We start from the raw sequence: 17,403 nt of genomic DNA on the forward strand, positions 1-17,403 counted from the left end.
TTGCAGAGATAAGAGGGTTATCATTTCGTTGTATAAGTCTCTGATCAGACCACACTTAGACTATTGTTCTCAGATTTGGTCCCCAGGATTTAAATTAACTGTGGAAAGGATACAAAGATGGTTTCAGGACTGTAAAATTTTGTTTATGAGGATCAGCTGAGGGAATGTGGACTGCAGAGTTTGGTGGACAGAAGAAGGAGAGTGATATGATTGAGACTTTTAAACTGTTGAGAGGTGGTTACAGGGTTGATACTGGGAGTTCTTTCCTTTGGTTGAACAGCGGGGGGGGGATGACAAGAGGCCATCCTTGGAAGTTACAAAAGGAAACTGTGAGCAAGAGGGTGAGGAGTGGTTTCTTTGCATGGAGGGTGGTTGAACCATGGAATGGATTGCCTGATGGAGTGGTGAGAGCGAGAACGGTCAATGAGTTTAAGGAGTGGTATGATAGACTTTGTGTTTCTTTTTTTTGGGGGGGGGGACCTTCCCTCGATGAGTCTTGACAGACTTTATGTTCTTAGGAAAGGACCTCCCACGATGAATCTTTTGACTCCATGGAGGCCTGAATAATAATAATAATAATTCAAATACATTCTTGGAGTAGTGTAAGTTTATCGTACTATGATGTGCAAGTGCAATTCTGCATTCCTAGAAGTAAGAGGATCTACTGATTGCAACTACTGCCTTTGTTTTCTTTTGATTTTTTTTGTAGATAACACACCATAGTATGATCATAACATATGAATATCTAGTCTAGCAATATTTCCATAAAACTTGTGTCTTGGAATTTTACTGTATATTTGTGCATAGTTTCTATTATACATAAGAAATTCTAAAGTTTGTATACAGTAAGCTTTTATTTGAAACAATATTTTAATATCGATCACTCAAAAAACAAAAACAGGAATGCTTTATTAAATAAAATCATATTAACAGTGCTTAGGTTACAATTAAATATCTAGTATATCCTAATGTCACAATTCTGCATGTTGATTATTATTAACGTAGGGACCAGATTCAAAAAGCACATTTCCTGTTTCATTATTTTCCCGAATATTTTCATTTGAAATATCAGCCTCTTCTTCCTCTTTAGCTTTAAAAAATAAAAAATAAAATAAATAAATTTGCAAAACTAATTTCAGGTACATTTCTTAATATTAATGATACTAGGCAGACTGAAAATTTCATGAATTTATTTCAAACAGCTTAATTAGAACATTTCCAAGTCCTTATATTAGGCTGTCAAATTAATGTTATTGCTTAAGTTTAATTAACCTATTATAACTTCCACTGCATACTGTTAGAGTTGGAGAGAATAAAAAATAAAACGGTGTGTGCAGAAAATGGAAATTAAAAAAAAAAAGTGAATGTGCCTTTATGCATGTGTAAGCAATGTTCTAATTACCTAACATTGTGTAAATAAGGTATTTCAGTTTATTGTTGTTCTAGGCAACTCCACTAGTTAAAGCAAACATGATTCCTGATGGGGGAAATATTGAAAATATGCTGCTGTATGCATTCAAAAAAGCTAATAAAGTAGTAAAGAATACCCAGAAGACAGACGATGGAAATGTTTTGAATATCTGCAAATGTTGGTGATGGTTTGTTAAGTCATGAACTCACCAGTCCAGACAGTAATGACATGAGGATAACTTATAGCTTTTGCATACTGTTAGAGTTGGCAAGAAAAGAGTTAAAATAATGTGTGCAGCAAATGGAATTGGACATTTAAAAAAAAAAAAGTGAGTGATCTTTTATGCAAGTAAATAAGCTATTTCAGTTTACTGTTGTTCTAAGCAACTCCACTAGTTAAAGCAAACATTGATTCCTGATGGGGAACATTGAAAATATGCTGCTGTATGCATTCAAAAATTATTAGTTATATAGTTAATAGTTAGAGTATTGACTAACAATTGCAAATTGTTAGTCAATGTTAGTATTTTATTACTTTTGGTTTCGTAATCATATATATATAATCAGCACTTCAGCTGTGCTCAATAAAATTGATATCTGTTTAAAAGAAACAATGTCAAGCATTTGAAATGAATTGTACTAACTAGATTCATACAGCTGTAATAATTTTAATGTATTGTATTTTACAATTATTAAGTGTCGTGATATCTGTCATTCATTGTAGACATTCTCTTTTTGCTAATGATGATAACATGCCAGCCATTACTAGCATCTCACTTGGTGCTTAATTAAACAAGTGCACATATTGACTGAGAGGATTGATGGATGACTGACACTGTCAGAGCATTTGGCATTTCCTTCCTGGGTAATGAAGGAAAAGAAGAGAGAAGTGAAGTTTGAGGACAAAGAAAATTTGACAGTCGGAATAAATTAAGAGAGGACTCCGAAAAGTGAATCTTTTCGGATTCTTAGCAAGTTGAATCCTTAAATGAAAAGCAAGACTGTCAACAAGGGAACAGAAAATAAAAGGAAATATTAAATAGATGTTCTATTTCAACCATTTACGAAACGCAAAATGGAAAGTTTCGTCTTCTGTCTCAAGGATGCCGGGGATGTTATTTTATCAGAACAAGTGAGTGATGTAATTTGAGAAATCTGACCATAAAGTGGCTTAAGTGAAAAGGCTCTACTTTGATACACTTTATAAAGTGACAAAAGAAACCTTTTTTTTTTTTATGTTGGAGGTTTAATGGAGTATTGATAGCACTAGGAAAGGATTAAAAACTAATTTTAATGCTTCTAGAATTTTGTCTCAGTCACTGAGACATCTTCAGGGAGCACAAATAACACTAGTAACACACACAATGACAACACAATACTTAATGAAACATGTGGGTGACTAAAGTCCTATCTAGGTGGTGTGCCCTCTATGAGCATTTGTAGGCAGCATAGCATGTAAACTGGGACATCTAATGATTATTGTTTCCCAAATTTTGGGAAGTTTTATGCATCCATATTTGTTTAGATTAGGTTGATTTCTGAGTGCTGCTGCAGATTCCAAAAATAGTCTTTCCTTTTTAAATTTATTATGGTGGAGCACAGGGAGTTTTTCTTTCAGAAGATCTTGTAAGTTGTGTCTAATACATGATCTGCAAAGCCAGATTAACCACTGTTGTGATTGCAGATGTAAGATTTGTGTTCATCTAAATGGACAGTGGCTAATCTGTTCTACAAATACCCATAGAGCACATACACACCTAGATAGGACTTTAGAATCACCTATATGTTTCATTAAGTATTGTGTTGTCTTTGTGTGTGGGTGACAAGTGTTAATTGTACTACCTAAAGATGTCTCAGTGACAGACAAAATATTGGAAGCATTAAAATTAGTTTTTTAATCCTGTCCTAGTCTATCAATACTTCATTCAACCTCCAACATGATGTCCTCTCAGCACGTAAGCCTTAACACACAGAAACAGGTTATAGGTTTTAGTGATTTCAGGTTATAGGTATTAGTGAAACATGGCTGACTGTAGATGATATAACTAGTGGGATTGAATGTGATGGGTATAGTGTGTTCAGGAATGACAGAGAGAATAAAATGGGGGGGAGGAGTATTGTTGATGATAGCTGATGAGCTCCAGCCAAGGAGAATAGAAGTTGAATTGCAGGATAGAGAAAAGAGCACATTTGAGGCCATTTGGTGTGAGATTGTGGCTAGCAGAACTAAATATACAATTGGGTGCTGCTATAGACCAGGTGATGGAAAAGATGGTGGTGACAGTATGCACAAGCAAATAGAAGAAATGGGTGGAAGGAGGGTGATTGTTATGGGAGATTTCAACTATGGTCGCATTGATTGGAGTGAGGAGAGGACACACGGGAGGAAGGAACTGGATTTTATGCGGTTATTAAGGGATAACTATCTGCGACAGCATGTAATGGAAAATACTAGGGGTCAGAGAGTGCTTGACCTAGTAATTACATCTGAGGATTTGGCTGTAACAAATATGACCACATTGCCACCAATCGGTGAGAGTGATCATAGGGTCTTAACTTGGGAAGTGGCTAAAGGTGTAGAATTTTCAATTAAGACAGGGTACATGTGGAATTATAGGGCGGGAAAGTACGACAAGCTTAGGAGTTTGATTGGTTCAGTGCCATGGCATGTACAACTGCAAGGACTAGAAGTTGATAGTGCATGGGAGGTAGTTAAGAAGTGCTTGCATGAAGCAATGGCTGACTGTATACCTAGAGTCCGAATAATAAATCAAGTAGGGGTTAAATGGATGAATAACACCATTAAGCTTGAGTTGCAAAAAAAGAAACAACTATGGAGGGAATTTAAGGAGAAGGGTGACCGGCAGGCACATGAACGGTATAAAGCGCAGGCCAGAAGGGTGACAAGTGTGGTAAGAAAAGCAAAAAAGGATTACGAAGGAACATTGGCCATGCAGGCTAAAGAGAATCCTAAACAGTTTTTTAGATATGTAGCAAGTAAAAGGAAAAATGTACATGGCAGATTGATTTTAAAGAATGCCGATGGTAGGGAGGTAACTGAATCAGTTGAGATAGTTGAGTTACTGAGTGAGCACTTTGCAAAAGTATATCATCCAGGTGGTGACATTGCAGAAACGAATAAACCAGTAGATTATACGGGAATTGTGGTTAATGAAGTGGAGGTGAGTAGTCTATTGCATAACCTCAATGTCAATACATCTGTGGGATTGGATGGTATACCAGCTCGTGTTGTACGAGAAGCAGCTAAAGAATTGTCAGTACCCTTGACCATTTTGTTTAATTTGAGTCTCGGGTCTGGGTTAGTCCCGAGCGGGTGGAAAGAGGGGAAAATAGTTCCACTGCATAAAGGTGGTTCCAAGACTGCTGTTGTAAATTACTGACCGATTAGCATATCAGGAATCATTGTCAAGGTCTTAGAGAAAATAGTCAAGAGGAAAATACAAGATTGGATAGAAGAAAATGGGATACTGTATCGGGGACAGCATGGTTTTGTGAAGGGTAGGTCATGCCTCAGTAACTTGCTCACGTATTATAACACAGTGACGGCTGAACTGGATAAGGGTAATGGGTTTACGGTGATTCTACTGGACCTTGCCAAGGCCTTTGACAGGATTCCACATGGAATTCTAATCAGTAAATTGCAGCATATGGGAATGGACATAGGGTTGGTGAGATGGATAGGAGGGTGGTTGACGGAGAGATATCAGAGAGTGGTTTACTCGGGAGTAGAGTCCACAAGACGGCCTGTGACTAGTGGTGTGCCACAAGGATCTGTTCTTGGACCACTGCTGTTTAATTTGTTCATAAATGATATAGGAAATGATCTGAGAGGAACAGTTCATTTGTTTGCGGATGATGCGAAGTTGGGTAGGGCAATAGTGAATTCAGATGATGTCAAAATTTTGCAGGATGATTTGGATAGATTGGAGGTCTGGGCTAAGGAGAATGGATGTCAGTTTAATGTGGCAAAATGTAAGGTTATGCATTTTGGGGTGAAAAGATTGGCGGCAGTTTACTGCATTGGTGGAACCCAGCTCCAGGAAATTGATGAGGCACGAGATTTAGGAGTGTTGGTGGATAAGGAATTGAAATTTAGGGGACACATTGCAAAAGTGACCAAAACAGCTCATCAAATCACTTGGTTGCTGAAGAATACGTTGACAAGCAGAGACAAGCAGGTTATTGTTCCTCTCTATCGAGCCTTGATAAGACCCCATCTAGACTACTGTGCTCAGATTTGGTCACCTAGGTTTCTTCTTGATGGGGAGGAGGTGGAGAGGATCCAGAGGCGAGTGACCAAGATGATAGCAGGTCTGTGGAATGAACCGTATGAGAACAGGTTGAGGATTTGTGGGTTGCAAAAATTGGTTGATAGGCGGAGGAGGGGAGATATGATTGAGACATTCAAATTACTGAAAGGTTTCTATAAAATTAATTCAGAAGATATTTTTGAGAACAGGGCTGGTTGTGGGAGGACTAGGGGACATCCATGGAAACTGGGCAAAAGTGTGGTTAGTAAAGGTGTTAGAGCTGGGTTCTTTACTTTTAGAGTAGTGAATTAGTGGAATGCGCTCCCTGAGTCTGTAGTGGATGCTGTGACAGTGAATGAGTTTAAGGCGAGGTATGATAGATACTCTATGAATGTCAGATAGTTGTGATGAATATGATTTGTTAATAATAAACTGTTTTTTCCTCTGGTAATGAATATATCAGTGGCGTCGCATTCACATTTTGGTTGGTGTGCTGTCATGTGGGTTATGCAACCTGCGTCAATAAACGTCTTTTAGCTTTTTTTTTTATTTCATGTAATTATTTGTCGATGTAAACTATAAATAGATTATTTTCATTTCGCATCGATTTTAATTATCTTTAATTCTTGGGGGGGGGGGGGGAATACAGAATTAATAGTTTTTGGCACAATTTCATATATAAAAAATTGACCAGTATATTTTATTAAAAATCAACTAATTATTAATCCTAAATTAAATTATTTCAGTTTATTATTAAAAGCAAAAAAATTATAAAACTAACAAGTAAAATAATATTAAATTACAAACTTACCTTTTAAAAATGTATTTTTTTGTTTAAATTTGTTTCACTATAAATTTACCATTCCTAGTTTAAAAATATTAGAAAGCTAAGAATTTGACCTGCTGCACCCTCTTTACATCTTTTCGAAGTGCTCAAAGATGTATGCATTTTGAAAGCCCACACTTCACTCAGTGACTCACTAGACATAGAGGGCAAACTAATCAGTCACTGTTCACAAATCAGAAAAAGATGAACCAAAACCGGAACACACGTATTATTGCTGCAATAAAACATGACTGTGTGATTGCATTTTTATCAATGCATGAAAGTTTTGAGAGGTATAGTGCATCAGAGCTCATCTTAATTGGTCAAATGCAATTAATTGCAGGATAACGTTGAATACTTCTGAGTAGAGTGGGGGAACAATCTGTTTTAGGATTTATTAGAAAACAACAATGAAGGAGAATGCTATATTTGTTGGTATATTTGAAATACTCAAAGATGAAAATATGTGAACCATCATTTATAAGACATGTAAGAATAGGAAAGAATAAGTGTGAGTAGAAACGCTTTCATTAATGGTAAACGAATGATTAATAATTATCATTTGTGATGTGTGTGTCCTATAAGTTGCTGGGTAGAGCAAATAGCATGATCCTATAAAGTCTAAACATGAATAAGTGAATTTATGATGGCATAATTAAAAAAAAAAAAACTTATGAAGAGCGAGAGAGTATTGCAGGAATAAATATGGTTTGATGGAGAAGCAAATCATCTCGTAAAATTTGTTGCACATGTTATGTATATTTCTCTCTGTTTTCCAAGAATTCTATTTTTCTGAGATAAAGAGCCAAAAAGGCTTCACTTTGGTGATGTAAAATTATACAAATTAAGTGAATATTGAATCCAACATTATTTCAATGCTGAATAAGAAACTCTAAGATAGAAAGTCTAAGAGTTTCATGCCGAATATAGAAACCATAAAACTTTTGGCAGATCCAAGCATAAGCCAACACTTGGTTCAGGCTGGGGCAACTCGTAGTAAAGGTGGAGTAAGTTCTGATCACTATCCTTAGTATTATCCATAATGTAAAGCACATCTCCTTACGGACATGTATGATGCTATACATTATGGAGGGAGGGTCACTACCCAGATAGGTTTTGACCTTTGTTGAGGTCTCATCAGTGAGTAGGTAGACCCAGATGTAAATACTGAGGTTGAAGTGATGCAGAAGTTATTCTTTACCATACGAGTTGCCAAAAGGTGCACCATGAAATACTGAGATAAAGAGCAAAAAAGGTTTCACTTTGGCAATAAAAATTATACAAATTAAGTGGATACGAATCCAACATTATTTCAAAGCCGAATAAGAAACTCTAACATAGAAAGTCTGGGTAGGAGAGAAACCTGTCTAGGTAGTGACCCTCCCTCCATAATGTATAGCATCATACATGTCCATAAGGAGATGTGCTTTACATTATGGAAAATATGAAGGATAGTGATCAAAACTTATTACTCCACCCTTACTACGAGTTGCCCGAACCGGAACCAGGTGTTGGCTTACATTTGGATCCACCAAAACTTTTATACTTTCTATCTTAGAGTTTCTTATTCGGCTTTGAAATAATGTTAGATTCAATATCCACTTAATTTGTATAATTTTACAAATCTGAAGTGAAGCCTTTTGGCTCTTTATCTCTGTATTTCTTGGTGCACCTTTTGGCAATTCGTATGGTAAAGAATAACTTCTGTATCACTTCAACCTTGGTATTTACATCTGGGTCTACCTACTCACTGATGAGACCTGAACAAAGGTCGAAACCTGTCTGGGTAGTGACCCTCCCTCCATAATGTATAGCACATGCTTTACATTATGGATAATACTAAGGATAGTGATCAGAACTTACTCCACCTTTACTATGAGTTTCCCCAGCCTGAACCAGATGTTGGCTTATGCTTGGATCAGCCGAAACTTTTATAGTTTCTATATTTGGCATGAAACTCTTACTTTCTATCTTAGAGTTTCTTATTCGGCTTTGAAATAATGTTGGATTCAATATCCACTTAATTTGTATTTTATTTTGTTTACTGAGACTCAGTATACATAACATCCGATCATTATCAGAATTATCCACTTAATTTGTATAATTTTATACAAATAATTTCTGGAATCCTACATTCATCAGTTTTTTTGTTTTTTTTTAAGTATCAGCAGCTTTTGTCTTATCAATCTCACATATGCTGGTATTTTGTTGTAGATCAACAACATCTTATAATACACAGAATATTCATTTTTATTCAAGAATAGATATTTTTCCCTGCCTGTTGTTTCCAAAGACTAGAACAAAAATGTCTCCATATACTGTTAAAAAAACTTTATAACCTCAACAGGTGCTATACTGCACAAGCAAAAGAAAAAAACAATTAGCTTTTTTCTCCTAACATCCACTTTCAAATTTTCAGTTCCAGAAAACATGTGTAACAGCTGTTTGTAATACAGCTATCAGATGCAGTAATCGCTCAACTCATGACAAGCGACAATGTTCAATTGGATTGGTTGACACGATAACCAATCACAGATGCTAGGTGCTGAGTGAGCTCAAAATGTTAGATCACCCAACCACGCCTTCTCAGCAGTTTAAAAATACTAGAAAGCTAAAGAATTTGACCTGCTGCGCCTCTTTACATCTTTTCGAAGGGCTCAAAGGTGTACGCATTTTGAAAGCATACTCCAGCTAATTATCGCGAACGTGACGCATCGAAAAGTGTCCTCTTCATGAAGCACAAATGCTTTATTACCCTCATGAAGAGGACAATGAAGCATTAGTATATTGTGTTCGATTTTAAGTCTGCAAACAATTGGGGGGGGGGGGGGTCTTTAACAAGAATAAATATCAGTGATAATTGATATTTACATAAACATCAAATATATAATATCAGTGATAGTGATATTTCGTAGATGAGCACCGCACACCTGGAATATTCGTCCCCTGATATATACAAGAATAAATGCAAAAATATAATATCAGTGATAGTGATATTTCGTAGATGAGCACCGCACACCTGGAATATTCGTCCCTGATATATATATATATATATATATATATATATATATATATATATATATATATATATATATATATATATATATATATATATATTTGGCTTTGAGTCAATCATTTCCTGGATTCTAAAATAACAGAGTTCAAAGTCGCTGCACCAATTGAACTCTTGTAAATCTACTTAACAATTCGATATAAAAACAGTTTCTTTAAAAAGATGAACAAAATGGTACAGTCCTCAACAGAGAGATATTAACATAAACATAACTGGCAGAGCTGACATGATAATTAACAATAGTATCCCTAGTTGAGAAGAAACTTCACATGCCAACTTCATTTATTATGCTTGGGATAAAGGATTAAACAAGAATATAATTTCTTGGCATTTTAAATTTAAGTTATATCCAAGTGAAAAAACTTTCTACAACAAACATAAACAACACACGTTATATTAATAATAGAAATCAGTTAGTAAATAAAATATATCTTTAACTGAGAAACTTGACAGAATTTTCAGTCAAGTTTCTCAATAATTTTCAATGCTTGATTTCAATTTTATAGTTAAAGAGATTAGAAAAACAATTACAAATTAAGTGCGTTTAAGATTATATGTTACATGAGAAGAACTATCTATAATGCAGTTAAACAAAAATAAATAACACAATAGTGAGAGTATAATGTAACGTAATTTCCAAAACTGGGAAAATCTTAGCAGTCAAGACAGGCCAATTCTTCTGAGTGCACCAATGTAGATCTATCCATATGTTAGTAATACAAAAGAATGCATAAGCAAGGAATCCAGTTAAGCTTCTAAATAGGAAAGAGGAGGACAAATTACTTGGAGATCATAGAAAAATTCTCTCCTTCCATTCTGTTTACAAACAGAATGGAAAGACAGCTGATGATTTACTTGACACCAAACCTGGAGTTTTACAGGACAAGCCTTTGACATTACATAAAAGACTTCTCTTTTATAATGATGAAGGTCATAACTGTTATTCTAAAGATCAGAGTCATAACCACTAGATAGGAAAGTAGGAACACTTCTTGTTGTAGAAGAGATTTTGTGAACTAAAATGTGTTGAGCAAATGTTTCAATAATGCCAGACTTCAATAAAATATTATATTTTATGATATATTAACAGAAAGATTTCCCTCCTGATAGTTAAATTATTTGAATTTGCTATTGTTGCATCAATTAAAGTGCCCAGCTTTTACCAATTACATAAACTAAGCAAAAGTGTGGATTGGGACCTAGTTGTACGAGTATGCAAATTAAATTCTTAGAATGTTTGAAGTTGCAATAAGAGAAAGCTGTATATAAAATTTCATTATTATTATTACAGGCAACTCCAAGGAGTCAACAGACTCATCAAGGGAGGCCCTAACATCATGTCAAGAACAACTATTTGTCTTTCACACAGTATCTATCATACCTCGCCTTAAACTCATTCACGGTCATAGCACCCACAACAGACTCTGGCAGCTTATTCCACTCGTTTACCACTCTCCAAGTAAAGAATCTAGCTCTAACACCACTGTTAACCACATTTTTGCCCAGCTTCCATGTATGGCCCCCTAGTCCTCCCACCACCAGCCCTATTCTCAAAAATATCTTCTGGATTAATCTTATATAGAAACCCTTCAGTAATTTCAATGTCTCAATCATATCACCCTTTTTTCCGCCTATCAACAATTTTTGCACCCAAAAATCTTCAATCTGTTCTCATAAGGTTCATTCCATAGACCGGCCACCATCTTGGTCACTCATCTCTGAATCCTCTCCACCTGCTCCCCATCAAGAAGAAATCCTGGTGCCCATATCTGGGCACAGTAGTCCAGATGGGGTTTTATCAGGGCTCGATATAGAGGAACAATAACTTGTTTGTCTCTGCTTGTTGAAGTATTTTTCAGTAACCAAGTGATTTGATCAGCTGATTTAGCCACTTCTGCAATGTGCCCCCCCCCCCCCCCCCCCAAAAAAAAAACTTCAACTCCCTATCCACCAACACTCCCAAATCCCTGGCCTCATCAATCTCCTGGAGTACAGTTCCACCAATGTGATATACTGCTGCTAATCTTTTCACTCCAAAATGCATAACCTTACACTTTGCCACATTAAATTGACATCCATTTTCCTCCAAACTATCCAAATCATCCTGCAAAATTTTGACATCCTGTGCACTCACAATTGCTCTACCCAACTTTGCATCATCAGCAAACAAGTGAACACTTCCTCTCAGATTTCTTATATCATTAATGAACAAATTGAAAAGTAGTGGTCCAAGAACAGAGCCCTGCAGCACACCACTAATCACAAGCCGTCTTTTGGACTCCACTGCTGAATAAACCATTCTCTGGTATTTCTCCATCAACCACCCTTCTATCCATCTCACCAACCCTATATCCATTCCCATCTGTTCCAGTTTACTGATTAGAGTTCCATGTGGTATCCTATCAAAGTCCTTGGCAAGGTCCAGTAGAATCTCTGAAAACCCATTACCCTTATCCAGTTCAGTTGTTACAGTGTTATAAAACGTGACAAATTACTGAGGCATGATCTACCCTTCACAAAACCATGTTATCCCCCATACAGTATCTATCCCATTTTCATCTATCAAATCCTGTATTCTTCTCTTGACTAGTTTCTCCAAGACCTTGACAATGATTCCTGATATGCTAATCAGTCGGTAATTTACAACAGCAGTCTTGGAATCAACAGTTCTCTTTTTGTTTAAACAAAAGTGTAAGGCTTCAAACACTAGAGTATGCATCAAGTTACAAGAAAGGGATGCCAGATACCAAATTTCATGATGGTAGTTTTGTTTAGATAAAATCTGCAAAGCTTTGTTTTGAATCCATATGAAAGCTGAACCGTTACAGTTCTTTGTTATCAAAAGAGTAGACTCTATAATAACACATTTGGTAATCACGGCATATTTTGGGTGGGTGAGTGAGTGTGTGTAAATTAATACATTAATACACAGTATCATTTAAAAAGTGTTTTTCATGGTACAAGGAAAATGGTAGCCAAAGCCTCTTTGTTCAATGAGTTTAGCATGAGGGATTTTGAACAATGTACTGTATATTCTGTGTAATCAGTACCAATAGTGAATGGGTTATGGTACAAAAGCAAAAGTGGAGAAAGGGCATGTTGTAAATATTTCATGTACAAGTGAAAGAAATGCAAGTCATGTGAAAAGTAGGAAAATGAAGCGATTATTAACGATGTAAGGAAAAATAGTGAAAGTGTCCTGGAGAATATGAAAGTAGGGAATGATAGTAAGCAAAATATCAATGAGAGCATGAAAGAAGTGACTGCAGCTTACATGGAATGGTATCCTCCACAGGAAAAAATGGCAGCTAGAGCGAATGGAGAAACAATTATCATGTAGTAAAAACTGGCAGGAGAATGAAAGAAAACTAAATGGGGAAGTATGAAAGTGTGATAAACTGAAAATGAGAAAAGGATATTGTATGGAGATTCAATGGTAAGAGAAATACTTCATATATAATATAATATAATGGTAAGAGAAAGTGATGAAAGCATGTTTATCAGATGCAAAGTTCAAAGATGTTAGTGAAGTTGTTCGTTTACTGAAGTGAAAGAGCCGATTGTTTTGGCAGGAACAAATGATGTGAAAGCAGAGAAACATGCAATGAGAGAAATGAAAATGAAGATAAAGTAAAGATTGTGAGTATTCCATCTTGGTAGCACAGAGCTGATAAGAAGGACAGACAATGATTGCTAATGAGTCAATGAAAAGATTGTACAAGAAGCAGAATGGTGTGCAGTTTATAGATGTATGCAGTGAATTTGATGGATGAAAGGACATATATATCTTGATGGACTACATTTGAATGGTTTTGGAATTAAGTGTTTGGAGAAAGTGTTGTTTAGTGAGAGTAAGGAAGCGCAAAACCAGGGAAACTAGAGATAGGGGAGATTCAATCAAGCATGGATCTGGCCACACCTGTCAATAAACGAGCATATGTGTGTGTGTGTGTGTACACAGAAATTATTATGCAATTTCACAGGTCAGATTTGAATGGGTTGGTAATGACATTACACAAGGGTAACTGGGTCCAAGAGAATATTGACCTACATGTACACGAATACCAGAAGTAGAGAAAATAAGGGAGAGGAATTTTTGACATTGATCAGCTTGACTTAGCCAAAATTATGGGCATCGGTGAGACCTGATGACAGAAAATGATATAATTACAGGGACAGAATGTAAAAAGTAATGTACTTTAAGGGAGAATAGAGTAATAAGACTGGAGGTGGGATATTGATAATGATAGTTAAAAAAAAACTAAACCAGCAAAATTAGAAGTTAAAGAGGATTTTAGGACTGGGTGTGTGTGGGGGGTGGGGGGGGGGGGGAATGGCCCATTTCAGGCTGTCTAGTATGAGATAGGCTGATGAGACAAAATGTATTGTTGGTTGCTGCTATAGACCAGGAGGGGTCCACAGAAGGATGTAAATGCCTTGCCCTGACAGAATAGCACAATTAAATGCAGACTGAGCTATAATTATGGGAGACTTCCATGGCAAGATGTAAATGGAATTTTATATAGTTGCTGAGGGATAATTACCCAAAACATGTTATGGGGCAGGGGAAATCAGATGCTTGAGTGTGTTGGATCTGATAATAGCATCAGAAGATATCCATAACTGAGGTAAACCATCTGCCTTCAATTGGGGAGAGTGACCATGCAGTCTTTTTCTGGGAAGTTGTTAAACATGTGGAATTCTCTGTCAAGAAAGGGTTTATGCTGAATTATAAAGCTGGTAATTATGACAGACTTTAGAGGTTACCTTGGAGCAGTACCATGGCTTGAGAAACTACAAAGAAAGAAAGTACATGGGAAATGGCATTAGCCTACATACCCAAGGTCAGGAAGATATAAACCAAGTGGGGATTGAGTGGATGGGTTGAGATATAAAACAATAGTTGGGGTGGAAAAACAAAACCCATTGTGGAGTGATCAGCATTGTCATGAGCAATGTGCAAGCAAGAAGGATAGGTAAAAAAAGCAAAAAAATCAGATTATGGGAGAAAATTAGCTGAGCAAGCTAAAGCAAATCCACAAAAATTTTTTGTTATGAAGCAAAGAGGAGGAAAAATGAAAACAGAAGGATGGCTTTATTGGTGCTGATGGTAGGAAAGTGACAGACAAACAAAACAGTTGAGTTGCTCAGTGATCAAAATTGAGATTGATGAAGGGGGGGTGTTCAGCATATTCAAAAATATCATTGTGAATACAGCAGTGGAACTGGATAGCAAGTCAGCCCATGTACTGCATAAATGTGTAAGAGAACTGGCATTGCCTCTGATGAAGTTGTTCAATTTAAGTCTCAGCTCTGGCAAGGTCCAAGAGAGTAGAAAATGGAATGAAGAGTAAGATAGTTACATTGCATAAAGGTGGGTCCAAGACAGAAGTAGCAAAATTAACATATCAGGAGTGGTTGTTATAGTACTGGAAAAGTTGGTTAAAGTGGGTTGATAAGGATAATGATAGTTGACAGCATGGCTTTGTAAAGAGTAGGTCTCCCCCTTAGGAATTTATTCGCATTTTATAATAAATGTGATAGCAAAACTGGATAAGGGAAATGGCTACACTTTGATACTGCTGAACTTTGCAAAGGCATTTAACAGAACACTGCATGGGAAACTATTTCAAAAGTTGGAGCAAATGGGAATGGATATGAAATCAGTAGTGTGGATGGGGTGGGTGGGTGAGTGACAGACACCAGAGAGGAGTATATGGTAGAGTAGAATCTAGGATAATGAGGCTGATTAGTGGGGTACCCGAAGGTTCTTAGAAAATTAAAGGGAGAAACTTAAACTTTTGTGAAATAAATTTATTAGCTGTAGCATAGACATCCTCAGTACAAAAAGCAGAACCACTACAGCTTCAACAGGACAACAGACGGCCAGAAAATTCCCAATTATTAAAATAAAACATAAATAAAATTACAGTATAATAATAATTAAGAATTTGCATAAAAAATGATATAGTAATACTTCACATAGGGGATAACTGAATGCCATGAAATCTGTTTAACCTCCCAAACGGCTAGGACATCTATAGACGTCCAACTAAATCTGGATATGTTTCAGCCCACCTGTTTAAAGAACCTGGATAAGAAGTGCAATTTGACTGTCATGTCCATTAGAAAGTGTGATAAACCCTCACGCTGAAGAGAACGGTTAATCAGATTATCTCGCGTTCGTAGCTAGCTGCCCCTCAGTTGCCTATAACAAGAAACGCTCTTCCTTGTTCCATGCTGGTCAACTGGATTTTAGTTATATAGGATAGACTAAAAATAGAGAAATTGTTTATATTTTTGTTTTCTCTTTTTATTGTGCAATACAATTTTAATGTCTGGACAAAATAAAGATCTTGTATAATTTGTTCACTTAAAAATATTTAAGTGAACAAAGCCTTACTTTGGAGAACCAATTTAATTTTTTATTTTTTTTTTGCGCTAATTTTTTTCTAATCGCTTACTAGACAAAAGATTTTTCTTTGTTCTCGAAGAAATTAATTCACGATAAGTATTTGAAATATTCTTTTAAAAAAAGAAAAGAAAACCGGCTGCCGACGTTCCAGATTATATTATTTTTATTTTTGTACAAAACCATCGAAATCGAATAATACTTCACGGATTTCCTTTAGGACACGCTTGAGCAACTTTGCTTTATAGTGAATAACATGAAATTCTTTAATCATATTACTAAATTTTTTCTTCATGTTGTATAGTAACCTACTGGTCTTTGTACTTTCACTTTCTTGGTGTCTTTGTATAATTGGTCATTACAAAATGAAATTAACAGTTATGATTTAAATTTATATTTTCTGCATAATTCAGATATTTTATTCTCCAATTTTTAAAGTAAGCGATACATTTGCTTATTTTTATCTTTCAAAATATGTATATCAAAATTTCATTTCCTTTCACAATAGAATTGAACCTTATTTCGCCTCTGATAGTAACCCCCCCCCCCCCCCCCGTTGCATTACTATCACACACCCGAAAACTGTTATGAAACATATGTACAGTTTTTATTTAATTCATTATTTTTCTCTAGTAATTGTTCTACATAACTTTAATTCTTCGATACTGAAACTATGTGGTGATTATTATAAATTAGCAACTTATAAATCAGACAATATACATATTATTTATGTATGTATATTGTCTGATATTGAGAGACCCTTTACTGGGGAAAGGTTACTGCATTACAATGGATAATTACTATATGTGTCCTGAACTCGCTGATTTGCTTTTACAGATAGTTATGGTACTGTAAATGCAAAAAGGCGAGATATGCCTCCAGATATGGCTTCAGGAAAGCTATCGAAGGGGGAAATCCGAGCTTATCAGCGAGGGAAAGTCTTTGCACTACGTTGGAAAGACAAAAAAGATGTTTTTCTGCTGTCTTCCCTGCACAATCCATCAACGGAATCCGTGGAGAAGCATGGTTTGAAGAAAGAAAAACCCATTGCTGTGTGTGCATGCAACGACACTACGGGTGGAGTCGACAGGTGCGATCAGCAGCTATCATTCTACTCTATAATGAGGAAACAGCATAAAAAATATTACAAAAAAGTGTTTGGACATGTATTAGATTTTGTTATTTGGAACAGTTTCCTCCTGCACAAGAAAAAATGTTTGTCTACCATCACATATCTAGAATACAGAATAGAAATTGCGAAAGCATTGCTGCATGCATATGCGCCTTCTTCAGCAAGCAGAAAAACAGGAAATCCTGCCAGACATCTGAGGCTGCTAACTCCAACCATTTTCCCAAAAATCTACCACCAACAGCTAATAAAAAAAAACCTGCATGCAAATATTATGTATGT

General features: G+C 36.0%; 1 protein-coding gene across 2 annotated transcripts in view; it reads right to left on the minus strand.

The window, feature by feature from the left end:
- Nucleotides 1-841: 841 nt before the first annotated feature.
- Nucleotides 842-17,403, minus strand: part of LOC150110111 (cysteine-rich with EGF-like domain protein 2) — a 215,018-nt gene continuing 198,456 nt past the window's right edge. For both annotated transcript variants that reach the window (XM_090391457.1, XM_090391462.1), the window contains exon 9: nt 842-1,090. In XM_090391457.1, the coding sequence (XP_090247583.1) occupies nt 972-1,090 (119 nt within the window). In that variant the 3' untranslated portion in view covers nt 842-971. The remainder of the gene's footprint in view (nt 1,091-17,403) is intronic.

This window comes from Typopeltis vanoorti, chromosome 1 (assembly GCF_054136105.1).
Source record: "Typopeltis vanoorti isolate ZY-2024b chromosome 1, IOZ_Tvanoo_1.0, whole genome shotgun sequence".
In the NCBI taxonomy this organism is placed as follows: Eukaryota; Metazoa; Arthropoda; class Arachnida; order Uropygi; family Thelyphonidae; genus Typopeltis; species Typopeltis vanoorti.